The following is an 18,143-nucleotide window of genomic DNA, read 5'->3' on the forward strand; positions in this document are numbered from 1 at the left end:
GTCAAGATGAAACCCAGTAGGGACTGTACTAAGCAAGAACATTTTGTTTCTTCAGCAAAGCCTTCTCTTTATGGGCATGAAGCAATGTTCAGAGAACCAAAGGGAAGAAATAGTTTTCTTGTGATAACTAAGCATCAAAATCACACACACACTCTGAAATGTGAATTGTACCCACAATGACTAGAGAGGAGCTGAGGGGCAGGAAAAACAGAAAAACAGTTGATTAACATTTCTGAAACCATTTCATTGATAATGAAAGTTCATTCATCTATACACCTTTAGCTGAGAGACATTTTTCTGTTGAGATCTGGCTACACAATAATCCGGATTATTATCTCCTTCGTCCTTTACACTCAGTAACACAAATACATATAACCAAACAAGAATCTTGTTTACTGTGTGAAACAGTAGAAAAGGAGAAGGGAAAACACAAACAGAGCATCTATTTTTAAAATACTCTAAAACTATTAGATACTTACAATGGATAGTAATGAACAGCCGGTGGAGTATTAAACACTACAATTTTGAGTTAATTCCCAGATTTAACGAGCGGCAGTCAATGGGAAACAACTGATGATGCATCCAGATAACAGCGATTGCTTGGTGGGACAACCCTGTGTTCGAAAAAAGTGAAAAATGCAGCCACAACAATTCAGAAATTAAAGGGATAGTTGACTGACCAGCCCTATTTTGGCAACCGCTTCATTAACCCTATTCACGCTGACTGACTCCCTAACATAAATGAAACTGCTATTTGGATAAAGGGTTATTCATTGTGTGTAAAATTGCCACAAAGAGACTTTTAAGGAACTGAAGGAATAGTTTGGTAAAATATTATTCTTCCTGTACATATTGAACTACTGTCTAAGCCTATCTCTAAGGTTTTATACCTTTAGTTTTTCAGTACTAAATAAGATTTATGAAGAAATGGTGAGAAGTTCAATAGTTGCTTCTTTTCCCAGATTTTTAATGGATTTGTGGAGGGAAAAGCCTTTTCTAAAGGATGCCTTCGGGGAAATGTCTTTTACTTTCTCTGCAAATTTATATTGCTATGACCACTAACATGGGAATTTGGAAATGAGAGTAGGCAGCAGCAGATGAGGTGCCATTACTGCTGTTTTGGGAGCTGGTAAAAGATGTGATCAAAAAGTGACAATTCCCTGCTTCTTGAAAGTTTAATCACTATATTCTTCTGGCTGTTGTAGTTCCAGGAGTAAAGGAAACTAGAGGCATGCCCTAGTTATATACGAAGAGCTGTTTGCAGTCAGTTTTGCACTCACTGTGCCGTCACAGTTTTGGTTAAAATTATGTTTTAATATTATTTTTTTAAAGTATAATATGTATAATACATAGTGTGTGCTCTTTTAAAAATCAGTTTAATTTAGCTCAGCAGGGAGGTGCACAGATGTTTTGCTTTGTATCCTCAGCACTGTGAGTGAAGTGGACAATTTAAGCACATGATAGCAGATTCTCCCCGCCCACCATCACAGGATCTCTTTCCCTCTCTTTCAATGCATTTTTTAATTGTAAATCCTGCTGCCTCTGGATTGCTGATGCCGGCAGTCCGCAGCAAAGCCATTAGCCATACCTTCTGCTGCAAAAATCCCATTCATATCCTGACTTCCGGAGCTAGGAACAAATCACTTCTAAGGCACCTGCCCCAAATGAACTAGGCAATCGTCGTAATCAATTTAGAATAACTTCAAATATTATTATTATTATTATTATTATTATGAGACAAAGAGTAAATAAAGTACAATGCAGTATAGCTACTCTATAAATAAATCATGCATGACTGAAGTACAAAACTCGCGCACCTACCAATGTCACACAGGATTTTGTAATAGGCTGCCAGCGGATCAGGAAGGAAAGCTTCCCCACAAGAGCTGGAGAGAAAGCTCTGAAGAAGGTCTGTGCCTTCTAGATGGAAAGCTCCCCAAGAATGGTAATTCAACACAAGATAAACCATCTCACGGCAAAGCTCTTATTAGTTTTTCACAAATGTAAAGTCACTTTAACCTAACCAGGCATGCAGATACATGTATTTTCTCATTTGCTGTCAGGTTTATTTATGTTAACGCTGCTAATTCTTTTGCTTCTTTCCTCTGATGCTTTGTAGCTTTTCTACTTTCTACTAGCTTAGCTGAACAAAATAATGCCTGAGACCTGTGCATCCTGTAGTTCTTTGCACTGTGAGCTTCTATATACATGTTTAAATCATCTACAATAGTTTCTTATGCTGTCTTATATGCTTGGCTTTCTTAATGGGCAATGGTTGTTCTACCAGAGTTTCCCAGACTGAGACAAATATTTGATTGCTTAGCTGAAATGAAATGATTACTTGTAAAGATGAAAAATCTTACTGAATCTTTCTAGGAGGAGCTCTTGTCAAGAGTTCACTTCCTTGTTTCCCTAGAAATTTTTGAATGCTTTCCATAAAATCTTACAAAATCCAAGATTTGTGCTCTCTGGAAGATAAATATGTCTGCTTAGAACGGAACATAAGGTTTCTGTTGAGATACTGATGCATTAATATAATGCAAAGGAAGATCTGTATGTCAGATGTATTGCATTTCCTATACTGATCGATTAGAAAAAAAATCTCATTTTCCTACTTGAATTCATTACATAACTGAATTTATTTATTTCTTGAAACTCAAAACACAAATCAAAGAAATTCATGTTCAGTTTAAGGAAGAAATTCCAGTGTCTTTTACTGGAGTGCCGCAATCCCACCTACCCACTAATAATCTCTCCTGTTTTCAGTAACAGCTTTTAAATGTGTGGAGATATGTGAACCATTAGTTTGTGCCTTGGAAAGATGTTGCAAAAATGATCTTCACTTAACAGTGATTCTACATGACAGTATATAAAGTATAGAGCTGTAGATTTTAAAACCATAAGAGACCATTGTGACTGTCTATTTCGATCTAGGTAATTTTATGAATGAATCATTGTATCACATCCAACAGCTCTGACTGAAAGACAACTGAGCTTTTAGAAAAATACTCAACTTGGATTTGAAGATTTTCAGTGATGCAAAGTCCTTTGCAGGTCCACAGTACACATCTTTTTCACAAGGTACATCAGACAATTTTTAATACTTTGAATGCTACACTGATGTTATCACCTTCTTTTAGTAATCAAAAGGACAGGTCAAATACCATCGAGAAGTCTGAATATAATACATTAATGAGGTTACTTTATCAAAATGTCTCTTAGTCTCAAAAGAAAAGAAGTGGCAAGGTGGTCTGAAAGATTTGTTTTCCATTGTCCTATGCCAGCTTGCATGAATTATATTACCTTCCTTTAATTTTTTGTCACTTAAAAATTCCAGTGCTGACTTTTATATTATTTTGCCCAGGATCACAGTCAGGCTGACAGGCCTATAATTACCTTAGTCTTTCCATTTACTCCATTCAAATTTGGCACTATTTAGCTCTTTTTCTATCAAGCTGAATTTTAGTATTGAATTCTCCTTCCAAGCTAGGAAACTGTCCTTGGAAATTTTAAAAATAACAACTGACACTGTATTGTTCACATCATGAAACCACCAGCACATATCATTGAGATATAAAGCTTTTCTAAATAATTAAGCTTTATATATATATATACATATATAAATCCTGCAGCAGTGGAAGACATCTTAAAATATTTTTTTTTCTTTTCTTTTCTTTTCTTTTCTTTTCTTTTCTTTTCTTTTCTTTTCTTTTCTTTTCTTTTCTTTTCTTTTCTTTTCTTTTCTTTTCTTTTCTTTTCTTTTCTTTTCTTTTCTTTTCTTTTCTTTTCTTTTCTTTTCTTTTCTTTTCAGAATTGACTTTGCTAGCGTAAGTATTTGAATACTTCTCTTGAAGCGTTAAATTCAGTGGTCAGTGAGCGTAGGACCACTTTGCAGCGCTGAAATTTCTGCACACAGAAGTGCAAGTTGTGATGACACGTTGCTTTACTACTTAAAGATTTGTAGTAGTTTATTTAGAGGTACAATGATGACAATTTAAAACAGAGGAGGACCATCTAGCTAGTTATTAAGTAGTTCACAAGAGCAAATTAATCTTCCAGAGAACACAAAACCATCATGGGTTGATCATGGATTCAGCGTGCCCATGCTTCAAGAGAGCATTCTGCTCTACCCAAGTGCTGCACTACATTTTTGAATATCAAAAATGCAAAAGACATCTGAGGGCTTTTCTGGAATGGCCACATTCATTCTGTCTTTGTTGCAGACTTGCAAACAAATCAAATATTGGTTTCAGTAGTGCTTAAAGTAACTATATCATCATGGATAGTGAGTAAATTCTTTACATTACTAAAGCTCTGTAGAAGAAAAAGGAAAAAAAAATAGGAATATTTTAAAATTAATATGCTAATCTCTTAGATTTCTCTGTAGTATTCTGGAAATTTACTACTTTAATACTTTACATCCCATACTAAATAGTAGATGATGATTAAAACTAAGCTCTAATGTTTCTCTGAGCTTCAACTTCATTGCCAAAATACCATGATTTGAAGGCTGTTTTTCCATTTAAAAGTATCATGCTGTTCAAAACAATGTACTTTCCAGATTATTTGTTGGTTTATCTTTACAAATTCATCCATTTTATTTCAGTGCTCACTTTAATAGCTTTAAATTATGCTAAGTTTCTTCAATAATATCCCATATTTTTCCCAATTTTACTATATTATGGAGGTATTCAACTTTTTCCTTCTCCTTTTCCATGAGAGATCACTTAATATGTGCTATTTTTGTCTCTTTAAATAGCAATTTTTGCCATAATTTATTTTATTTACAACTCGTTTAGTAGTGATCCCACTGGAAATCATGGGATCAATGTATATTTTATAGTGTGTAGAATCTATTGTTACAAATCTTACGTAACAGGTTCTTTGATATAAATAAAACTATTAAAAATATGGATCTGAGGCAATTAGTATTGTGCTTATGCAGGATGCAAGTCTACTGAAACCTCATTCTTTGGTTTCATCACCATGTGTGGAAACCTTTGTGCTGGTTGTCATTGCAAGAGGGAGTTTTAGCCTGATGGAATAGACGTCTTCAATGGCGTTCTGCCTGCTTGCTCCAACAAAACACTTGGCTCCACGTTCCGTGTTGCCTGTGATTGCTCTGTAAAGCAATCAGCTAGCTAGCCTCATTCTTAAAACTATGCTGACATCAGCATCGATGGCGATGGCCAAAGACTTTTGGCATGAATCTCTTTAATGTAATGTCATCAAATAGAGCATCTGTAGTAGTTTCAGTACAGCCTGAAACACGGGGTGGTGTGGGCTGTTAGGGAAAGGTCAGTACGTAGGTAAGAAGCATATCCACAAACATTTAAATTAAATGGCACTCAATGACATAAAGCTGAAAAAACCCACAAGGTTGTTTGAAGGTGCATTTAGAAAGACAGGTATCTACAGAGGAAAAGAAAAGCAAATAGCAAAGGGGTGAGTTTATTTAGTGTGAAAAATCTGGGCAGAAGTATTCCGAATCTGATGAAGAGAATAGTTGGATGAAGTGTATTTTGCAGCCTGTTTTGGCAGTTCTTAGGCTTCAGACGTCATTTCAATAACCTCTTCACAGCAGAAAATGTGTTAATTAATCAAAGAAAGTAAACAGTGTTACTGCATACTTGGGTGTAGAGAAGCCAAGAATGCACTAGCTTCTCTCTTTCTGTGGTTAATTTACTTATTTGATACAAAAGATTTAACTAAACTAACTCTAAGTTACAACAAATACTACATTCTTTAATTTTGTCTGATAATATCTTTTGAATCTAAGAGGATCAGTGAGTTCCTTCCTTCATGCTCCTAAATCTAATGCCAGTGATTTGATGCAGGATGGGCCTGCTGACCTTCTATACAAAGAGCTGGTAAGATATAAGGTAAATAACCTAGTGGGAAGGACTTCCAGCTTTGGAGTTATTTTACAGTGCTGAAATACGGCTCATGACTGATCCTGAAACACCTGTTCTTTCAGATCTGCCATCAAATTTTAATAGAATCAATCTTAAGGTTTCCTTGACATTGTGAATATGGGTGCTGCCGCTCTCCAGTGGTTCTGCCGAAGTGGTGAGCCACTGGTTTCTGTAAAAAAACGAGGAAAGAAACTGGGGGGGAAAGTTGCAGACCATTATCTCAGATTGATTTCACTTCAAAGTACTAGAAAATGAAGCTGCAAGTCCCATTGAGGATTGCAATGGAATGCTTTTTTATTTCCTCCAAATGTTATACATGGTTACCAATCTCATGCTTTAATGTTGGTAGGATCACCCTGACCACTCAGGCTATAATGAGTCATATCTGCTTTCCTAACTCTTTCAGATTTGGTTTCTGAAGGCTGGAGTAACATTCACTTATTTTTGTGTTCATTTTGAGCTCTTTCTGCAAAATCACAGCTAAAGGCTCACTGTTGTTTGAAATTTTCTTTAAAGTATACTTGTCACAAATAATCTAGCCTCACCGCTTCTCTGTGTTGTTGCTCATTCTAGATGGTACAAAGGTTAGTTCTTATTTTATTGCTCTTAAAATCTTATTTTTACAAAATCTTATTTTTGCAGTATCCTCCTGTGGAAGTTGTGTTCTCTTTTCTGGCATTTCACTTTTCTTTACTGCATGGATATTGAATAGAAGTGTGCATTTACATTTCTAGGTTTATCTTGTCATTTTGTTAAGTCCTCTCAGGCACAGGTTCTGGTAACAGCTCAGTAGCTAATTCCTTGTTGATCTTCACATCACTTAAATATTTTGAGATCCTTTATTGTTTTTCTCCCCTTTCTGAGCAATCTCCTCACTTTGTCAATTCTGACAGCCTTAAATAGTGCTGTTGTTGGGTTTGGGGGGTTTTTACAGCCTTTCAGTTTCAGTTCATAATTCTCTTAATCCTCTTCAGATTTCATGTTCTTATATATGTCATGTACCCTCTATTTATCCTGAAGAACTCTTCTGACATTCTTAGTCATCCACATCAGCCTTATCCTTCTTTTATGCCTAGAATAGCCAATATTTTTCAAGCTCTTGCAATCCCTTGACCTCCCTCCCTTGCCCCAACTGCTGTTTTATTCATTATTTAGCGCTGGATGTAGCTGGATTGAAAGAAATACCAGATCTCATGGAAGTCAATGATATTGAAGTGTCTGCCTATTTAGGGGAAGCATTGATGTTTAGCTTCAGTGGTTCTGAGTCAGCCTTTGCCCCAGGCCACGGCTGCATTGCTGGCTCATTGGAACAGCAGAGAAGGTGGTGCTTGGTGATGCAACAGGCGCAGACTGAATAGACGCAGATTTCGCTTGCCAAAAGGTAAATCTGTGTGTAAGCAGGATGCCTAAGCAGAGGCAAAAAAAACCCTTAAATTGCAGTGTTTGTCAGATAATGTGCTGAATTTCTACAAAGCCAAAAAAGGTCCTTTGGTAGAGTATACCAGCTAATGCACTACGCATGGCATCTGGTTTTACAGTGGGCACCTGTGCATCAGAGGTAACAACAAATCCATTTTCTATACACATGCTCCAAATCCAAACCTTCATATTTTAGTATAATTTAAGTAGTGTTTCTGATGAAGTTATAACATTGAAATATTGTATCTGAAAACAGGATTGGAATTGAAGGATAAAGAAAAAAGCATATTTTGCATGGGTTTACAGTGAAGACTATTTGACAAAAATCCAGCCTACTGAAGAAGCATTCCTGTCCATTTTTATACAGCTTGATTCCCCATGCTATCTAAGTAGTTTAACAGTTTATTATTTTTAAAAATAGGTTCACAACAACCCCTTTTGGAAGTTCCTGTTACATTTGCTCTCTCCATAGCTCCAAAGCTGCACCTCCCAGCCATCTCAGCACCAGCCTCACTGTCATCAATGAGGAGCATTGTAGTGCCCCATTATAATAAGCTACTCCCTAACTAGGGTGAGTCTTCATGTGTGGGCATATGTGTGCTGTGTGTACCTCGGTACCTGCCCGTAGGGCATTTCCAGGTGAGATCTGTTCAAGAATACAGGCAGCAGGAAAGTCAGCATTAGCCTTCTTTTCTTGTGTCACATACTAAAAATAATAAAAGTTCTTTTTTTTCCTTGTTGTTGTCAAAACTGCCTGAAACATTTGAGCTCTTTTTTCTCCTTTCCACTCTGAAAGAAAACATTCAACTATTATACAATTTGTTCTTCAATTAGAACTGCTCTGTAGAGAAATGCTACTGATGGAAAGGAGTACTTTGCAGATGTCTTTACATTCTGGCAATCCATAACTACATCTGGGGGCTAGTCTAATATCTGACATGCATTAATTTACCTTGGAGAGTCTTCAAGTATATACCTGACAGCAAGATGCTATGAAACTGTATCATTAGCCAGGGGTTTCCTTGGCAAAGGTCACAGTCATTTGTATTTCCACTGAGAACACCATGTACTGAAGGCTAGAGGAGTTCTGAGGTTCCTCTGAGACATCAGAACTTCAAAACCAATGGTGGTTGACACAAAGTCTTTGCTAGGATTTTAAAAATAATTGTGTTTGTCTCTTTTGACTTTCTTTAAGCCTTGAATTTTTTATCAAAATTGTGCTGGGATTTATGAGAGACTGCGTAGCATGCAAAGTACAGCTGTAACATGCCCACATTGTGTGACTCTAGAATAGGATTTTGTATGTGTAGGGCACTCAAATGTGTTTTACATTGCTAAGTACCTATATTAGCTATATTAGCTCTCCGGGGACATACTAAAAATCATTTCTCTCTCATCAAGTGTTGTTTTATACACTGTATAGTACATGAAGTAGGTCAAAATGTGCTACAGCTAAACAGAGCCCTTAAACCTAAATCAACTTAATTTAGATTGAACTCCTAAATGAAATTCACCATTTGGTTTGTTTACAATTTTCTAAATTCAGTATGATACAAGAGGAAGCAATCTGTATCTTTAGAGAATTAAAATATACCTATAAATAAGCTCAATCACTGGCCTTTGTACAGAACAGAAGAAAAAAAAAGGCCATATACTAAATTGGCTAGAAGCTGAAAATAAATTTTGAGATTGTACTCTATGTTGTGGTCTTTTTTTTTTTTTTTAGCTGTGTATTTATGTGGAACAGTAAACACAGATTATGCCTTAGTAATTTTTATGGCTTCGGCATCTGTCCCTTTGCTTTTATTCACATATTTTCATAACCATAATCTCTAGTTTCTTATTTGATGATGCAAACCTTTCAGACGCAGAAATGGATAAAAATCTTGCCGAGTCTAGTGAGAGTCATTTTCAGAAATAATCCTTTTATTTGACAGGAAATAAAGACCCCAGGCAAAAAAAAAAAAAAAAAAAAAAGGCAAAAAAAAGCATGCATATTAAATGATTGAAGATATTAGTGGCCCATGTTTTCATAGCTGGGGTTTCTGCATGAAGGACTGCTTGGAGAATTGCTCTACAACAGCAAACTGGAAAAGCCCCCAGACATAATTCACCTGGGTCTACGTTTTATTTTGCATGCATAATAGAGCTTTATTGTGTTTGAAATTGCAGAGCATGTTGACAGGTCTGCCAGCTATCAAGCAGATACCCATAATGGGAAACACCCCCTTCTTTGGGAAATGGCAGCCTACTTTAAGATGCCAGTTCCACGGCCAGTGAGAGGAGCTTCACACATAAGTTCAAAGCTGTAAGTGAACTGCATCAATGAGCCAACTGTGTGAGGCAGGTGACTAAAATATTGAGATTTGGCTGCAGTCGCTGATTTTCAATTAGTTTCAAGGGCATGCAGAAGAAAGCAGAAGTGTGACAGAATTTGTTAGTTGTTTCAGAAATATTAATATGATGCAAAACTGGAATATTTCCATTCAACTAAACACATCATAGCACATCTTCATTTGACATGCTTGGGCAGTAGTGTCTCTGATGAAAAAAAAAACAATCCCCCAACTCTCTAAGTAACAAACTTTACCTCACAAACACCTTTTGATAATTGCATCTGCTAGCTGAAAAACATCAAGAGAGAGTCCATAGGGTCCTAAAGGAATTTTGTTATTTGCAGCTCCTCTACCACTGACTGTAAAGCTCTTCTTTTGCCTTGTCTACTACTAGCATGATTCCTCAGTGCTTTTCTGCAGGGATTTGTTTCCCTAGTCTATTAATCTGGTCTTTGTGTTGTCAAGAGCTACACAGTGAAGTCTTATGAAAGATATGAAAGGATAGTTACTTTGCTTCCTTATTTATGCTTTTGTCCTTTCAAATGCTTTGAACTCTAGTGAAAGCACAGTTGTCAGAGGCTTGACCTAACATGGCTCCGTGTTTTGTTGAATGTCACCATAAAGCCAGGAAGAAAAATTTGTGGTAGGGTGTCAATCTTGTTATTCTACAGCATTTAGTGAGGTATGGGAAGGAATTTTTGAGTAATATGCAACTCATTGATGTGTTTAGATACCCATAAAAACAAAGACTGAACATACATATGAGATGTTCAAGTTAAAGCCAAAGATGGGAGCTATATGTGACAGTCTCTGTTCCACCTAGTGAGGCACTTCAAAAATGATTGCCATATCATCCGATGTTGAGATTATACCACACTTTCTAAAATATTTCATAGCTGTAATCCTTTGCTCCTGTGAGTGATGCAGCTCATTGGATCTACTTATAAGAATATAAAATTCTAAAGAAAAATGCCCTTAAAAGCTTGCTCCAGATCTGCAAATCTAGACTTGTGTTTTACTTCAGTAGCATTTTACACTTTTTCCTCATCCTCTAATGCAATTACTGCAACTCCTCCTCCACTCTATAGGCCTGTGATTTTCTTGTTATTTGTGGATCCAGTTTCAGTGTGGGGTGTGAACACCAACAAAGACGTGACTACATTTGCTCCAGTAGGTACCAATTAGCACAGATAGTTGTTTTTCTTCTTTTTATACAAATATTTACCACCAGTTTCTTGCTGTAAGTGTAGGCCTGTCTCACACACTACGTAGTGCATATTCCTGTAAAAGGAAGGATGGATCATGTGAAACTGTGTCATGATGCAGAGCCAGAATAAAGTAGAACATCTCTTGACCTTGGTGTGCTCAGTTGTGCAGCTGTTGTCTTCTTCAAGAGCTGCTTTTGACAAGGAATATCTCTCAAAGTAATTTAAAAAATCTATTTGGGAAAGATTCTGCAGTGAAATTTGCTAAATTTGTGTTTTCTGTATCTGGAAAGAGAGAAACATTTTTTGAACCCTAGGTAATGTGTTTAATAACTGGAGCAGAGAGAGGTAAACCTGAGAATTGGATTTCACTCTGTACTCTGCTGAATGTTAAAAACCATGGACTTTTACTTATTCCTAAATCTCCCTAAGTGTCAGTTTCCTAACATTTCTTACAGAGCTGATGAATTTCACTTGCTCTGGCAAAAATACTTCCAGACATCACAGCAGAAAAAAGTTGGTTTAAAAGCACAAAGCAAGTTTACATTTGAAAGGAGACATCTGCGCTTTCACAGGAGAAATCAAAGGGCTTCGTGGGCAGGGAGAGGGCTCTTGCCTGAAAACGTGTTTCCATTTGGGCTGGGCTCCTGTCGGGAGCGGAGCTCGGGCAGCGCCTGGGGCAGCTCCCACAGCCGGAATTCCCACTCGCCACCGCGGACCCGGCCGCCCCGTCTCCCGCTGCCTCCCACGGCACCTGCGGAGGGCTGGTGCTGCCCGGCTGTTGTCTCCTGCAGTCGCCGTGGGAGAGCCCACACACAAACGTGTTTGCTTCTGTCTAAAAGCTGTGCGGTTTTTAGTAGTCTCCCAGCCTCCGGTGCGGGGTTTTGGAACTCCACCATGAGCCAACATGAGAATATCTTGCAGAAGCTGGAGTGTGGCTTGTATTTATAAAAGTTATTTGTTTGCATGAGACACATGTGCTGATACTGTGAGTCATCCGTCCATTTTACTGTGACATTTTCAAGCACAATTATGTGTAGTGGAATTTTTTTGGTAGCTGGCTATGTTGCCCATCTGTGAAATCATCATTCTACTGAGCACTAAAAATAAAGATGAAACTCTTCAGAGAAAATTTTGAATCTACTTAAATGACAGTTTGAAATGTGTTCCTGCAGTCAACAGTTTAAATATTTTCTATCCTAAATATGCATATTCTAAATATAAGGTGATGTAGTCCTGCTGTCACCACTTCAGTTCACCTTGCTAGCGCAGTGATATAGTTGGAAATAATTTCTGGCTAGGAACCCTGTCTGGTGCCCACCAAAGCAAATTTGCTTGGGCCTCAAATGACTAGGACTGGCATAGGAACAGAAGAGTTCTGGAGGATGGATAACACATAGGGTGGAAAATATCAATCAGTAACAGGGGATCACTGGATAAAAATGTGAAAACAGTCCATGACTGTCAATCAGAGGGAAACAGGGAATGGATGAAAAAGACAACTACTAGGAAATGAAGATTTGATATTAAGAATAATAGAATATCAGTAACTTCTAAGTGGCTGTATTTGCAGTCAAATAATCAAAGCAAATGAGTGAAAAGACATGGTGAACACTGAAAATAGTGAAGAACTATAGCTAGGAGAGGGAACTGCTGAAAGAATATAAACTGTGTTGCTGAGTAATAGCATCCTAGTTGAAGCCACAGAAAGCCAAAGAAGCTAATTAGTCAGGAAAACACATTTCATTACATTCTTAGTAATTTGTTTTGAAAAAATCCAACTGGATTTTAAATTTAACAGATTTTCAGCATGCTCAGAGCAGATTACACTGTTTATACTTGCATATAGAGAAAATGAAAAATATCATTTCAGTGACATATACAAGAAAACGTATAATTCAAAATCATGTTTGCAGTTGTCCCTTACTATCTGGGTACCATTATATAAAGTCCTGCTGAGAGGATGGAAAAAATAAATTAGGACTTTTTTTGAGTTGGTGAGCATTACTGGAGACCATCACCCATTTCTTTAATCCACAGGCAATCTGAGACATACTTGAAGCTGTAGCTCAGCCAAACAAATGAGAAGAGCATTGTCTGCACACCCTGCTGCCTTCCCTCCTCTCCCTCCTTCTCCCTCCCTCCATGCTTCTGTACAAGTTTTCATGAGATTTTTTTTCACAAAATGTACAGCTAGATCTCCAGGTAGACTGAAGCAGTGTTACTGACTTCATTTACATTGAGCTTTCAAAAATTTGTGGTTTTGGTGAGCTTCTATGCAAATGATTACATGGAAAGACCTCATTGTGGTAGGTTTCTGGCATTTGAATGTTTTCATCAAGTACTAATTAGGAGAGAAGAAAATAAAAATTATGCTTAGGATTAGGTTACTCCGCTCACGCAAATTAATAAAGAAAACAACTATGTAAAAAACATAAAAGACTATTCTTGCATAGGGCAAATAAAATTCAGAGTTATATCCTCTTGGAAGTTTTTTTACCTATTAAATCTCGAGTATGGATAAGGTCAATAACATAGACAATTAAGCCTTCCTCTCATCATCTTCATTCTATAGTGGATTAATGTATTTTAAAATCCATTTATGCACATTTTTATCTATTTTTTAGATCCCAGTTAATGGGTTTTCAGAAGTATGCATTTTTTATAGTTTTCCCTATAAACTCCATTCATAATAACAAAGTGCTATTATAAGTTCTTTAGAGAGTCACTATTACTTGTGCTGACATCAGAAAGATGATATTCACTGATTGGACATAAACAATATGTTAACATATTTAAACTTCATCATGGTCTTTTTTAGATAAAAATTCAGACATCAAACTCAAACTGTAGCTCTACCATACTGCAGACAAGAACAATTAAACGAGAAGTCTTTAGGGAAAAAGAAAAGAAGGGTGCACCTGAAAATATATGCAAAGTGAAAAGGAAATACATAACATGGATGAGAATGAATCCTTGTTTGCAACATAGCCATCTTTCATTAAAATACTCCTCCCATGTATAAGGATAGTAATAATTTAGTATATATTAGCATACTAATAACTTCAGACGGACTATAAGAATTAATAATGGATTAACCCAAGTGGGTGAGAATCCCTGCCTCGTTAAGGACTAGGCCAGTTTTGTTGCTTCCCATTTTTCATAAAATTATGTATTTGTTACCTACATGCATTGCAATTGGATTTACTCTTTCTTCTGGCACTGAACCTCTGCACAGTTTGCTGTGTGCCGCTCCACAAGTTCAGAGTGGCTGAAGTTTTGGTTAATTAGGTTTATCCTTCTGCACAATGCTCCTAAATTCTTAAGGGGCTTCCGCTCCTATGATGTCCATAAGAGGCTGCCTCTTTGGCCGGCTCTTTCCCTTGCAGAGAATAAATCCCTGACAAGCAGTAAATGTTATTGAGGGGGTAATGATAGTAATTTAGTTGCAAATCTGCAATAAATATATTATAATATCAAATGTATTTGTTCCCTGCTCTACTATTCTTTAACATGTAAAAGAAGCACACTGAGTCTATGAAGTACACAGAGGCTATGACAGATGAGGACATGCGTATTTCTTCTTTTTCTGAACAATGGTTGTTTCAGTTCAAAATGAAAACTTCTTGTGGTAGCTGGTACACATTCTAAAACATGCACATAATGCTGACTGTTTCATCCAGGGATGAGTAACTAGTATCAAAGTGAAATAAAAGTGAAGCAATCTTAGTGAAATAATTAGACACAAGTTTCTAGAAGAAGATGGGAAAACAGCTGTTTAGAGCAGTGTTGATGGCTTCAGTAATTAGCACTTTCGTGACTAAACAGTATCAGTGTTCTTGAATACTTTATCAAAACTTTCTTTCTAGTATTTATTTTTTAAATAAAATTTTGATTTTTGCAAATATAGTAGATAATTTGTTCTAGCAATAAAGAGACAGCATTTGAAATATGAAAAAAATATATGCTTACAGTTTTGGACCAACTGAAAAAAATTTCCCGTTTCACGATTTTATTGGGAGGCTTATGAAGTTTGGTTTTGAGGAGCATTTGGCAGCTGCCTGTACATATTGCTATGACCTGTTATAAGGACTGAGGGTTAGAAAATAGGCATTGGTAACGTCAGAATCCAGAAATTCCATTAAAACATTTGCAAGGGAGGCAGCCCTTCACTGTAGGATGCTTTTTGCTGATGTCAGATCCAGGCCTTATTAGTTATTAACTTCTCAATAGCGTCTCAGTGTTTAACTTTGTAAGTCTCATTTAAAAAAATGATTTTGTTACTGGAGTCTAGGTTTGTAAAGGTACTAAGTGCCTAAGCAGGTTAGACATTCACTCCTGCTAAGCACATTAGGTGTCTCCTTCCAGTGCCTGCTGTGGTTGTTAGGCAACTAGTCTTGATTTAGACATTTTTGAAAATGCACCAAAGATTTTTGACACCTAAATATCTGACTGCTGAGAAAAGAAGTCCTAGTGACGACTTTCGTGGACATTGAAGACAAGTATCTAAGTAAATAGTAGACTGTTTTAATCTGGAAAAACATGTGCTGTAATGATAAAAACCTGTCAAGTGGGCGTGGTATCTTCCTAATTAAACCAAATCAACAGTCTGACTCACGATTGCAACAGATGAATCCATCAGGTCCAAACATTATAAAAAAGGAAGTGCTGCAGCCAAGGGAGGTTGAGAGTGGCACTGGGGTTTTCTTTCCTCAGAAAGTTTCTTTCTATATTACCTCTGCTGCTGATGTTTTTCATCCTTTGAATTACAAAGATAATACCAGAAGGGATAGGCTCTACCTACAAGGAGCTTCTTATAAAACTGGAGGAGACTGGGCATTCTTCACCAGATCCTTGGAAAGTATCAGCAGTATTAAGGTTTTATTGCTCTTCTTCTAATTACTGTGTGTACTCGTTATTTATTATTAATTAGATGGACATAGTTGTGGATGAAGGATGGCTAAAAGAGTGGATAGGGACATGATTAAGGAAATGGTAGAGGAAAAGGATGGTAGATGTAGTTTCACTGAAATGTTTTCTTAACAAAATACCATCTTTCAAACCTTTTGTGTTTGACCATGGCTTGTTTGAAACAAATACTCTTTAAAAATACCAGAAAATGTTAATTGCAGTGAAAACAAGCTTTAATTTTAAAGCCTCAAATCTATTTTGTATTTGTATGTCTACAATCCTTTATTTCCCTGGTTACTTTTGGTAGGGGTTGAAACATCCCCTTGCAGTAGTTGGAGGCAGCTGCCCCGAGTTTTGTCGTTTGCACTGTGCTTCAGGGCTGCTCCAGTCCTATGTGCTGGTACACAGGACTACTGTGGTAGTTTCAAGACCAATGAACCAAATCCAGAACTAAAGTTTGTGGGATCAGCGGTGGAAGGAAACGACAAAAAAAAAAAAAAAAAAAAAAAAGGAACTTTTTCGAAGCCGTATTTATTAAAATTATTTATTTGGGTAAACTTTGAAGTCTCAGGGTTGGCTTGCAGCTAGAAGGGCGCCATTTCAACAGGTTAATGAGGTAAGGGGAGAGCTCAAAGTTGGGCTGAGTTTCTGGGTTTTCCCTAGAGGTGAAAGCGGAGGAGGAGCGCGTCCCCCGCGGGGCTGGCGCGGGCAAGGGCAGACGGGGACGGTCGTCCCGGGCCGGTACGGCTTGAGTTGTCAATAGCGAGAGTCGCGGAGTGCGTGGAGGGGGAGAGGCTAAAGCCGCTCAGGTGTCTGTGATGTCCCGGGCGTTACACCGGCACCTGCCGTGTGGGGCAGCGAGTCGGACGGGACGGGGCTGAGGGCGGGCGGGGTACGCGGGGCGCTGCGCGGCCCCGGGCGGCCGGACGGCACTGGGCCTCGGCCGGAACGCGGCGACCGTGCGGCAGGACGGGTGGCGGCGGCGGGGGCAGCCCGCGGGAGCTGCTGCGCGGCGGCGAAGGGGTTAAAGCGGCGGCGGCGGCAGCAGCAGCAGCAGCTCTATTTGCGGCTGCCGGAGCTCCAGGCGATTAGAGAGCGGCTCCGCGCCCCCGCCCGGCGCGGCCGCGGGAGCGCGGTAGCAGCAGGTGGCGGTGGCAGCAACGAGGGAGTTAACCCCGTGGCAGCGGCAAGCAGGAGGACGGGGATTGAGGAGCAGGCGGCAGCAGCAGGAGGAGGGGGACTGAGGAGGAGCAGGCAGCAGGAGGAGGGGGATTGAGGAGCAGGCAGCAGCAGCAGGAGTGGGACTGAGGAGCAGGCGGCAGCAGCAGCAGCCGGGTTGCTAGGGATGGAAAGATCCCGTGTCACCCGGATGTGAGTGTCATGTTGGCCCAAACTCTGAGGGATTTGGCAGCGGCGAAGCATCAGCAGGAGGAGGAGCAGCAGCAGCCCCTCGCACGTCGCTAGTCACTACCATGGGGGTCGGGTAGCGGGGAGCGCAGGGGCAGCGCACACCTGGCTTGGGGTGGGGGGCGTCTCTGCCCTTTTTTTTTTTTCCGTTTTCCTCTCACATACTGGAGAAAGTGAGAAAAATGCACCAGCAGCAGCAGCCGGAGCGGCACCCAGAAGGTAAGAGCCGGAACGCCCACCAAGGGCAGCGGCGTGCCCGGGATTGAGAGGAGGGGAGAGCGGGGGAGGATTTATGAGGGATTTGGGAGTCGGGGATTGGGGGGATTAGGGAAGGGGTTGAGGATAGGGTGGTTTTGGGATGTGGAAAGGATGAGCGGTTGCGTTCGAGGAGGGAATGGGAAGGGCAGAGGATGAGGTGAAGGCGAGATAAGGTGCTGCCCTCGGCATGTGACCAACATGGGAGCGGGTTTATGCCTGTCTCTCTTTTGCCCCTAGGCCATTAATACCAGCTGGCTGCGCTGGGGGAGGACACGGCTTGGTCTGTGTTTCCCTCTTATTGGTGTCACTGTGGATAAACCTGCCTGGAGATGCGGCTTCCCGGTGGCTTCCCCGCGCCGGGGCGGGAGGGCAGCGAGGGGTTAGGGCCGGGCGGGGGTGCGATGTGCTCGGCCCCCTGCCCTGCCGGGGCGCCTCAGCGTTAATCCCCCGCGGCGGCCGCTTCCATATCCCTCAGTGTTGTTTTTAAATGATTCCTGCCTCCTCAAATTAGCAGTAAGTTTGTGGTGCTCCCCCGGGGAACGCAGGCACCCGGGCTTTGTTTCCAAGTATCGATTTTAAAAGACGATGGGTAGATAGGTAGATAGGTGGGTGGTTTATTTGCGCCCAGCCACGTTTCATAGCATCCCAAAGGGTAGGCGGATGGCGGGCGAGATGGCTGTGCTGTTGCTTTT

At 39.5% G+C, this 18,143-nt stretch overlaps 1 protein-coding gene across 13 annotated transcripts in view; it reads left to right on the top strand.

The window, feature by feature from the left end:
• CACNA1D (calcium voltage-gated channel subunit alpha1 D) overlaps positions 1-18,143 on the top strand; it is a 220,274-nt gene that overhangs the window by 28,427 nt on the left and 173,704 nt on the right. For 12 of the 13 annotated variants that reach the window (XM_065845268.2, XM_071813153.1, XM_071813157.1 and 9 more), the window contains exon 1: positions 17,039-17,412. The exons of the other annotated variant lie outside the window; for it this stretch is intronic. In XM_065845268.2, the coding sequence (XP_065701340.1) occupies positions 17,376-17,412 (37 nt within the window). In that variant the 5' untranslated portion in view covers positions 17,039-17,375. Of the gene's footprint in view, positions 1-17,038; positions 17,413-18,143 lie in introns of those variants that run through there. 13 annotated transcript variants of the gene reach the window in all.

Source organism: Patagioenas fasciata, chromosome 10 (genome assembly GCF_037038585.1).
Source record: "Patagioenas fasciata isolate bPatFas1 chromosome 10, bPatFas1.hap1, whole genome shotgun sequence".
NCBI classification, from domain to species: Eukaryota; Metazoa; Chordata; class Aves; order Columbiformes; family Columbidae; genus Patagioenas; species Patagioenas fasciata.